The sequence below is a fragment of the Dermacentor andersoni genome, chromosome 11 (genome assembly GCF_023375885.2).
Source record: "Dermacentor andersoni chromosome 11, qqDerAnde1_hic_scaffold, whole genome shotgun sequence".
NCBI lineage: Eukaryota > Metazoa > Arthropoda > Arachnida > Ixodida > Ixodidae > Dermacentor > Dermacentor andersoni.
Genome location: NC_092824.1, coordinates 94,311,666 through 94,322,968, shown reverse-complemented (window position 1 = coordinate 94,322,968; position 11,303 = coordinate 94,311,666). Strand labels below are relative to the sequence as shown.

The 11,303-nt window shown below is 40.0% G+C and overlaps 1 protein-coding gene across 2 annotated transcripts in view; it reads right to left on the bottom strand.

Moving 5' to 3' along the window:
* Window positions 1-3,635: 3,635 nt before the first annotated feature.
* Window positions 3,636-11,303, bottom strand: part of LOC126539079 (phospholipid-transporting ATPase ABCA1-like) — an 88,610-nt gene continuing 80,942 nt past the window's right edge. For both annotated transcript variants that reach the window (XM_072285667.1, XM_072285668.1), the window contains exon 48: window positions 3,636-10,684. In XM_072285667.1, coding sequence (XP_072141768.1) covers window positions 10,617-10,684 — 68 coding nt within the window. In that variant the 3' untranslated portion in view covers window positions 3,636-10,616. The remainder of the gene's footprint in view (window positions 10,685-11,303) is intronic.

Below are 11,303 nucleotides of genomic sequence, written 5' to 3'. Positions count from 1 at the left end.
CTACTATACTGGACAGAGTTGGCAAAAATAATTTGCATCCACAAATGTGGCCACCGTGACTGATCCTGTAACGGGACCACGGCACAGGCTGTGCCAAGAGCTTCCGAACAGGGGAATGTTAAGAAGCATCTCTGATGCCTAAAGTAGTGTGGAAACAATTGGACCAGATATGTGGAGTGCAAATATAAGTAGGTACATTAAGTTCCCTTGCGACCTATGCCCTCCACTTTTTGAGGTGTAAATAAACTGATTCCCTGATTGATTGATGTCATACTTGTTGCCATGACAATATATATTTCAAATGGTTTCATCAATGATAAATGTGTGCGTGCATGTGAACGCATGACAGTCGGTATGTGTTTCACTGAAGACAATTATTAAAAGCAGTGTGCTAAAAATAGAAGTTACGTTTTTTTCGATAGCACATTATTCACAGCCATGAGAACTGGGAACATCCAGCAAAGTGTTTTGTTGACCAAATTTCACCAAATGACTTTTTTGTACATGTAGTAATCATGGAATAGAAACCACTAAGTATTCAAGGTGTCCATTAAAAGCAGTTACAATTATCAGATAATGTGTTAATTAGTAAGTGCACGCCTGATAAATGAAGAGCTTATTGACGATCATGTCACAATCCATAATAATCCACTGCAGAAGATAATGTGTATTCGAGATACAGTAAAAGAAACATGTATTTGTCCCTACTGCACTATTTCTTATATATTTGGCTTAGTCAGTGCGGGCATGTTGTTGCCACTTACGAAGTGCCACTCAGGATCATTCAGGGCATTGAAAAAGGCTGCTTCTCCGAAAGGAACACACAAACGACACAGAATAAATAATCATCAGGTAGGCTGAACCGTGGAGCCATTGTAAATGAACTGTACACAAATTCGAGCACACTCACACATACAAGTTAATTTTACCCCCACTGCATTCTTCATGATCCTGCATATAAAGTCCTTCCATAAACACAAGGGTGTTGCAAGGCTATGAGAGTTGCGACATACTTTATGTGTGGGTAGTATAGACCTGTGGGCATTTCTGTGTCTGCTGGAAATTTTGTGCCTTTTTGGCTTAATAATTTCCTGAAAAATGACAGCATGCAATTTCGTAAAGGTGTGTAAAAACAATTCAAACAATATAGAGGTCCAACCAACTCACCTGAACCTGAACTATTTTGTCAAGTGAAGAGTGAATTGAATGAGACTAGTGCACGTCAGAAATAGGAAAAATCTGAAAGTACCAATGACATGTGCCTCTTTGCAAGGGTAGTTAAAATGCAACACAACTTACATGTAAAAATGAAAAGAGTTTGGATATACATGAAAGAATATAAGTAGAATTTTATGTGTCCATAAATGCATGCCTATAGATTCTTCATTGCAGGAAACTCATTCCCGATTATTTTGTATGCGTTTGTTTAGATGCAACTGCATATTTTCAAAATGACTGTTATGTGACAAAATGTTCTAGATACATTGATGTAGCAAAAATGTGACAATAAGACATAATTTACTGATAAGCACATATCATGGAAGATAGTAGGATTTTGTCGAAAGGTGGTTTAGGTCAGGTTAGACTATTGTCAAGCATATCTGGGAAATTTAGCATAGAATCTGGCCCATATTTACACCATTAGTGATTGATGGCTTAAAAAATTATAGAGCCTTTCTAACATAACTACATTCTATAAACAACACTGAATAACCTTTGAAATGTACAGCCTGCATGGCCTGAAGAATGAAGAATTATGACTGTCTTATAGGGCTATGTAATCCTAAGCTAATCCTTTCAGTCATCTGACTTTCCTTGTGCTTAAACTACTACCATGAATTCGTTGTTTAGCTCTTCCATACAGAACCACACCCCGCAGTGGCTATGGAGTTTTGCTGCTGAGTGGTTTCAAGTACCATTTCCAGGCACTGCAGCACATTTCAATGGGAATGAATGACAATATTGAGTGCATGTTTAGAAATCCTACACGATCTTTGAAATTAATCCAGAGCTCATCACTAGAGCCTCTCTTATAGCACCTCTGTTGCTTGGCAAACTCAGACTCAGTCAATAAACCAATCACACACAGAAACTTACCTTGTTGAGAAAAGTGACTGTTATTGAAAGAAATAAAATGGTAAGAAGCCTATAAACATATTTATTTATTCATTTCGATTGGCAACTTTTCCTTGTGGCATAAAACATGTAAAGCATGTATATGTACATTTATAGTTTGTTGTGTTTGATGAAGTCTAATTAAGATATGGGAGTACCTTAGGCTCACATATGTAGACCCACTTTAGACAGGTAGTGGTGCCTTGGTAAGCGCAGTCTGGGACAACTCCGTAAGAGTTGCGGGGACAACTTCGTAAGAGTTGCGGTAGATCTGCGAGAGCAGCTGGATGAAGGCAGAAGGGATAAGTCATGCTGAAGACTGGCAAATGGTCCACAGCCCATAGACAGGTTGCAGTTGGCATCAATGTAGCACCTAAGCGGGTTCTTCCTAATGCAACCTTCTTATGGCAGGAGAGACCAGGTGGGAGGTCTGATCCACACAGAGTTACCACCAGAGTGTGGAACGGTGAAGGGTTCGTTTCCTTCTTAGATAACCGAGCAAGTGCTTGGCGTTTTGGGAAAAGTGATAATGGATATATCACTGTATGTTTGTGATTGGCTGCACCTGCCTGGACGTGAACTGGTGAAGACAAATCGGGTATCCAGAAAAATTCATATCGTGCATGGGAACAATGACACTTTGGTATGAACTTTGTCTGCGAAAGTTGATCCGTTCAATACTTTGCGGAGGTCTTTTTCCGCTTGGACCAAATCTGTGTATATAACTAGTTTCTACATTTCTCGTGGAAGTTTGGATCACAAGGGATCAATGCAGCATAGATGACCTCCAGCTCAACGAATAGCGAGTGAGTAGCAAGGGGAGTGTGGTAGAGGTGTGTTTGAGAAGAGATTAAGGGAGGACTGCTTAAAGCAGTTGACACCAACTGGCCACTGACGCTAGCATCAACAAAAGCCTGAACTTGGTCAATGTCTTCACTCGCAGATGCCAGCTGTAGGGTCAGCTGCAGATTTGGAACACGGATGCGGCCAAATGGCTTGCAGTATATTAGCTACTTGCACTGCAGTAGTCATAGGTTGCTAGGGCCTGTGTGAAAAATGATGTACATGTAGTTTCATGTAATGGAGGAGGGCTTGAACTGATGGGCTAACTGAAACCTTGAGACATTGTGACTAGTACCACGTCTGTCTAAATTTCTGTATCAGGCAAGAAATGGCGTGAAAGTAGTTTTTAATGTTACCAACACAAATTTGAATGCCTTAAAGTTAGATTAAAATAGTTGTCTTCACAAAAAAATAATTTGGGGTGTAGAAGGTTGACTGAAGCCATGGCTTTGTTTGGCAAAACAAGCTTGTCTGATAAGGAACTTGCCACAATTACTCACATTTGTCTTTAGCACTGATAAGCAACCTTACTGCCTCGCAGCACCAAAACGAATTCCATAAGCATTATGTAAAAACTTGCTAAAGGTAGCAACATACATCTCTCAGGTCTAATTACTACAACATAGATGCGCTTGATGGGCAATGTTCTGCACAGGAAATGGAGACATGACTCCTGATAAAGAAAAAACAGTACCTTTACTTCCACCAAGTTGCAACAAAACAAATCACAGGATCACTAAAGCAGCTGCATAAATGAGACGTGTTCATGAGTGTAGATTAAAATGTTGTGCATGCACAGCAAAATGTTGCGTTATAACAGAACACACCAGCTAGTTCGTACCAAGTGGTTTGTGAACGCAACAAGAACAACAGAAATAGATCCCAAAGAAACTGTGTGGCCGTCGATTATCATTTACAACAAGGTGACCGCTATGACAAAATGACACTGCCGTACTTTTCATGCACAGAAGTGACTCCCAGAAAATAGAAAGTGCACCTTTGAATGTCAGAAGCAAATGCATGTTTATCACAGCACAAAAAACATAATAAGCTATACACGTTCACACTTAATAGGTGTAACAAGTCCCAGGTGGGATGAATACATGTAACACAATACTGAAATACGCCATTTTCACAGGTTCATATACATGGCCATTGACATAACCAAAAACAAATGCTTTCTTTTTTTTTTATGGTAATGAGGCCTTGGAGTGTCCATCGCTTGAAATGATGTTCTACGACTAGCTGTATGCAGTCGGTAAAAGTAAAATGAACAATCTCCAGCACTACACATGTGTGTATCTTGTATTGCTGCAGGCAGATCTCACCTAGTAAAACCATCAAATTTAAGAGGAACAGACGAAACAGTTGCATTTTTGAAAATCGCACACGGTAAGTCACATTGTTAAAAAGCTATTGCACATATATACAACACATCTAAGGCTCTGACATCTCGTAGTTAATACCTAACCTAAGCTCACACGTCTGTCTTGTCCAGAGATAACTACAAAACACAACAATAAAAGCAAAGTCACCTACCAATTCTTGCCCCTAACAGAGACAAACTGTACAGCATGTTGAAATCAACATTCTGAAAAAATATAATGCTTCGAGATTTGCTATGCAGTGAGAGGGGAAAATGGTTGTATTTGTTCATTGTGGCTTTCGCTCACACGTGGAGCTGTGTTTTGAAATGCAGTACAAATGTATCGGGATATATGATTAATCTGTTTCCACTATGCTTATATCTATATGACTTTGCTAGTTGTCAAGTGAGCAAGCTTACTAACAAAACGTCTCTCAACAGAGATCAGACTCTTAATTTTCTTGGATTCAGCGGACAACTTGGACAACATGCAAAAAAAGAATAAGACTGTACACCGGTGGACTACCAACTACAGTCGGCTGTAACTTTTACGAACTTTTCTTTTTTTGTAATTCCTACGAACAGCTGTTCTGAGAAAACATTGAATTTCCTAGCAGTTTGTGACTGTAGTCAGTAAAACTGAACAGCGATATACTGTCTGCATATGTCAACACAAGTCAGAAATCTAATAAGAGATTGCGTGCCCATACTGCAGAAATATTCAGCCTTTCCTGGGATCTAGCAGTCTGTGAAGTTTTTATGCTGACTCTACACCTTTAATGATGAGGTCTTGAACCGTAGATGTGGGACTGCGAAAAAAAAACAAAACAATTCTAATGCATGTATTAATGTTCTAGTCCGATAAAACTGTGATGGTAATCTTTTTTTCTTGTTATGGCAAAAAGTGTGTGAATGCCTGATCAATCAACTTGTCAAAGAATGACAGGGGTTACCTTCAGGTCTGGTTGGAGTGATGGTGTTTAGAGACATATGGATCAATGTTTATCTTTATTCTGCCACTATTTTTCACATACACCTCACGGTCATCATTAAAAGTTTCGCTAGTAGCTCAACGTAATTAGTCCATTTTTTTTCATACATTTATTGAAGTTGTCTGCTGAATCTTCAAAAAAAGAAAAGCCATCCCACCCCCTCTTTTATTGTTTGTGGAGGCTTTTAACACTGCTTTTATATAAATGCTTTTGCTAAATAGACCATCTAGAAATCGTTTCCTCTCCCTTTTTGTAGGTAGCCTACAGCAGCAAAGGGCTGTTACAACGATGCCATATTCTTGTACTGAAGCCTTGTGGTCAGGATACATTAGCTATGTAACAATGATAACATTCTATGATGCAAATGCGCTGTACAGACAGACCTTAATACGCAGAACTACCAGTATGGGTCTTGGGCAAACGACAAGATCCCTACAGGTCTGTGGAGTGGTGCTGACACCATGATGACACTTGCTAGCTTTTTCCGTACAATATTTGCCTGCCTTCAACCCAAGTGATGGTTAAGACTACTTAAACAAGCACACTAGAAATTTTCAGCCCTCAACAACCTCTTCACAAACAACCTTTTTACAATCAGCTCACTCAATAGCTGAGTCATACGCTAGTGCTACCTACACACTATGCTCTGTGCTATGGCAGTAGGAAATGTACGGCTGCATTGTAAAGCGAAATTAACGAGCTCCGCTGGCACTCATAACACGGATGTAAACTCTTATAAGTTGCAACCAGCATAGGCCACTATACTGTCAAAACATTGTAATGTGGTCACTAAACGACGACTGCACAAACTTTCTGCACTAGTACTTGAGAAGTAAAACTGGCTCCCACATAAAGTGCACCAGTGTATAAATACAAGCACATACCTACATATAAGGGTACGCACCTTTCCTCTTATAACGCAGATTGAAACAACATGTGGTGATCGCCAAAACTGTAAGCTAGACTTAGCACAGCATATGCTTAACAGCGAATTAAATATGAAAATGAAGGAATTAAATGTAACTGAAGATTTAGGTGCAAGCATAAACTTCATAAACTTCCTGCACACACTTCTATTAAAGGATAAATTGCTTCCGGTCGTCAATATGGAGCACAATGTATCCATAATATGCTGTATCAGTTGCATATATCTTGCAAACGTCATTATTCTCCAGTGACCTTGTCAGCACGTGGTATTGAACTACTCTGCCAATCAATTACAGTTGGAACATGAAATTAACTGAACTGAGTTAAAACAAATTGAATATTCACCAAGTGATTAAAAATGATTACACTTATATTTTTATTGCAGGAAATTCCCTTTTACATTAAAAATGATTCCACTTATACCTTTACTGCAGGGAATTCCCTTGTGCATTTAGAGTACAGTCCCGTCTTTGCCATCAGGAGTAGCTACTGCTTTTAATGCAATTTGTTGTTCCCATCAAGTGCTGGTGGTACCATTATATTGTGGTAACAGAACAGTTTTGTACCAGGAAAAAAGGAAATCCTACCTAATGATTGTTGTAAGCTTGATGCTCTCAACCACCAATCACAAGGAAAAGGATTGCAATTCATGAACTCAGCGTGTTATGAAGCACAACACAGCTGGCAGTAGTAGTAGTAGTAGTGTGGGCGGAGTTCCTAGAGCAATTTTTAACTGGCACACGCCTCTAATGTACCAGTAAGGTTAGTAGACACCCAGTACTACAGTACTTGCATGAAAGAAGTTCACAGGAGCATAATCATGATAGATGATACAAGATGCCAATAAACATCTCTGGTACACTTAATCCAACATTTTTGGTGTTCAGAATATTTTGGTGCTCAGACATTGCTGTTGCAAAACAACATTAAAAAGTAAAATACACATATTATAGAAAAATGAGGTTTCACAACCATGCTGAAAAAAACAAAAAAACAACAAAGGAATGCCTAGTTACTAATGCAAAATCAGCACTCCTCAAAGCTACTACTATTCAGGAACCTTGCAAAATGGAATCAAAAGTTGCAACAAATCGGCAACATGAAAAAAACAATGTCCAGAAAGCACTACACTGTAAGTCACTATAACAATAAAGGAGCAGCTAGATGGGCCTCTCATCTATGCCACATTTACTCATGATGTTGCAGTTATCAGGCATCACTTTTCAACATAACACCTGAGAAATCATCTGATCTGATTACTGATCCTAAGATCAATCCTTTGAAAAGTGTGTTATGTATTTTACTAATGTACTTGCTTCCAAGTCAACATACAAACGCAAAATTTCCACATAATCTGATGATGATTGGTCATCGGTGAGAAAATGGACATATCATTCAGGAGTAAAACAATGCAACTTCGTGTGGTTATGACACTAAAAAACACACTGTATGCCTACAGGTTGGTGTGTTACAATACTAAAATGCCATTTGTTATGTACATTTTAACCAAATCAGAAGCAGTACAGATAATTCACCTTGACTAACAGAGGAAAACTCTCTATGCAAGACTGTTTTGAATTAAGAATTTTTGCAAGCTCGTATTTCCCAGCATAGCTGACCAGCAAAATCTTCATCCTTAAAAGAGTCAGTCACTGGGTTTCTGAAGTCAAGGTGGTCATAATTGTATGCCTGCCAGCTCCCCACTTAGCATCCAAAAATGTATTCTAGGCACCACCCGCTACTGCCACTTCATACTGAAAGTGGCATGATAATAAAGTACAGAGAAGTGAAGAAAACAAATGTTCTTTCAGTGCTAGCAATGCTGGTTATGGCGATTCTTTTAGCAGAGGCAATGCTGGCCTGAAGGTTATGTGCGTTCATCTTCACTGCCACAGATGAAATCAAGACATCGCGCTGCATTAAAAATTGTAATCCCAAGCCTGCGAAAAATGCAAGCAAAGGCAGGCTCACTACTTGTACAGCAGATCCTATCGCATAGCTCAGTGTGACAAACCTGCAATTAAGGAACCTCGCTCTGCAGTCCATGCACACAATACAACACCAGGAAGCCTCCACTCAAAGTCAAGTCATGCCCTCAAGTCAAAGTCTGAGTCATGCCCTTACAATCGCAGACCTTATCACCACGATTTCGCACAATCCACACATGACCACACAGGTTCTAACTTGCATTCTTGACAGGCACAGATTCGTACTTGCAATCTTGAGAGGTTTTCATCTGCAATCAGGTTTGATCTGCAATCATGGGTGACTTTTGGTTTAGCAAGTCACTGAGCACAATCGCAACAGTCACGGGTATATCTGAGTTTCCAATGAATTTGAGTACATCGAAATAATTTTAAGAATCCTCTGGCAGCCAGAAATGTCGAAGCAAATCCAGTGGGCACCCAAAGGAAGTGAGTATGACAACTTATGATCTCAAGATTGCACAGCATAATGATGCATTATAAAGCATCACACTGCAGAACCAAGTATGCTTGTCAGACTTATAACTTGTGACAGGCTGTGGGAACCAGTACAGGGCTAGCAGAAATGATATCACCCATCTGCTCTTTGCGACGAACATAAAAATAATACCGGTCATTTATTACTATTTTTTTGGTAGAATAATTCAACAAATTTCATGAGAATTGACTTGACTGCAGCCATGTATTTGACTGGTTTGCCCAGTGTCCGATGGCTTGGAAGAATGGCAGATGGCATTTGGGAATGGCTTCACTTGGCAACATAGGTATGGTCATATGGAAGATGCCTTCAACTTGCCACAATCATAAGTACTTAGAGTAGCTTCCATCTCACCTTTCATAAACTTAAGGCATGGGTGACAGCTGTGCTGGACAGTGACAAACAGGGTACACTCTGGCATGTGTGTGCAAAGAGAAATTATAAACTGGGCTTGTGTGTAGTGAATAACAGTACCTACACTGTGCATATGTAAATGAAGAACAAAAGTTTAAGAGTTTTTCTCATCACCTATTTACAGTAAAGCCCCATTAACTCACAGCTGTAATAACCTGACAAAAAAAAAAAGAAATATCCAGGTAATCAGAGTTTGGAGATAAGCGATATCACAAAAATAGAAGCTTGCTGGCCATGCGCATATCATATAAAGCCTTCCCAAATGCCATTAGTAATATTCTTGGTCACTCATGCCTGCCAAGTCTCCCGATTTGTCCGGGAGACTTCCGAATTGTGATCAATCCTACCGACTGTATGGGCACGACCATAAATATTCTGAAAAACTGCCTCAACCACATTGTCAAAAAAAAGAAGAAAAGAAATAAAAATGGCAACAACAACAATGCGCTTAATGCAGCACAGTCGCATTGTAATTGCCATTATCCGTTAGACAGCTAGCCGAAGTCCAATTTAAATCCAAGCAATTTGTGCGTAGGCAGTGTAAGCCTAAATCAGTTCACTTCAAATCAAGACATGCATTAAGAGGTGCGCATAAGGCAAAGGTCTAATATGCATATCATAAGGGGCGTTTCCCTTTATTCTGCTCTGCTGCGATATACCGCACTGTTAGGTGGTGAAGCATATGAGGAGTGAAAAGGGGCCACTGCCACGGGACACAGTATGCGTCAACATAATGTACTTATCTTTCTTTAATTATACACGTGTATGTGCCATCTACAGTCACAGTACGAGCAGCGAGACTTCTAATAACTATACTGGTAGCCATTCAGAGCTGCTTCCGTCATTGCTGTAGCCCAGAAAAAAAAAAAAAGAGTGAACATTTTTTTTTTTTTTTCTGGTGGAGCGTCAATGATGAAGGGGTTCTGGCATACCAATTGTCCTGGCTTCTGGCTAGATGAGTTCTGTTCTCAATGTTCCCTTAATCTACCATTCCCTGAGCTGCCAGCAATAGTTGCACCACTGCAGTTTCGCTCCAAAACTACAAGGCAGAGAGAAAATCGGTAAGATTATTTGTGCTTGCCCTGTATACGTACACAACAACAACCGCAAGTGGCAACAACAATGAACACCTTCATCCAGATCATGAAGGCTGACACCACACAAAAAATCCCTGCCAGTTCTTCCAGTCAAGAAGTCAGTGCCACTAACATGTTCGCCAGCCTGGGGACCTGTTGGTAGTGGGCACGATCACAAGGATGTTGAACCGGAGCTTCGTGCGGGAAAAGTTTCAACGACGACAGCATAACCGAAAAGAAATGTATCACCCGCCTGTCTCACGAGGTTGGATGGAACACACCTATGCTTTTGCACTTGAATCACACCTGGCTTTATCTCAGTTCTTGAGGAGGAGGGATGGAGAAAGCACCACTGGTCGCGCACTCGATGATGGAGGATATCACAGCTAGAAAAACACGTCGCGGTGCAGCCCTGCAGCTTCACACGATGTCAGTCTCCCGGATCCATTCTGGAAGCTCAATGAGTTCTTGGCCTCGTGACAGCGGACCTGCATGCAAAGACGCGTGAACTATGATAATCACATTGCTACATTCTTGCAAATCAGTTGAACCTTCATGTAACGAATTTGCATTTGGAGCAAATTTTTTTTTGTTATTATCCTGTATTCATTATAAAAGGATGAGCTTAAATTGGTGCCAACAAGTATGCAATAGGGGCCACGCAACAGAATTATCAATGCAAACAATGCTAAAATACAAAAAAGCCAAGACTAGCCACCACTGTGCCACAAACCAAGCCAGTCAAATCCAAGCTTTTTGCCCGACATGAGCTTTTTTGGCTGCTAATGGATGGCATCAGTAACCAAAACATATATTTTGCATCTGTTCACTTTGATGTACAAACTTACTTTTTGAGGGGTTTCAGTTTTTTACTGTTGGCTTGAATATATTTCGAGCTATGTTCAAACAAAAACTTGCGACAGTACCACTGATACTATGCCAGATGCTGCATTTTCAGTTTCATTATATCAGTGCAATACTCACTGAAATGAAGTACGACCAGCCAACCTTTGTCGTATCTGATAATTCATTAGATCTGTTTTTGCTACAGTGAAGTTTGAATGCAGTAATCAAGAATGCTGGCCATTGTCACGTGACAGGTGCAAA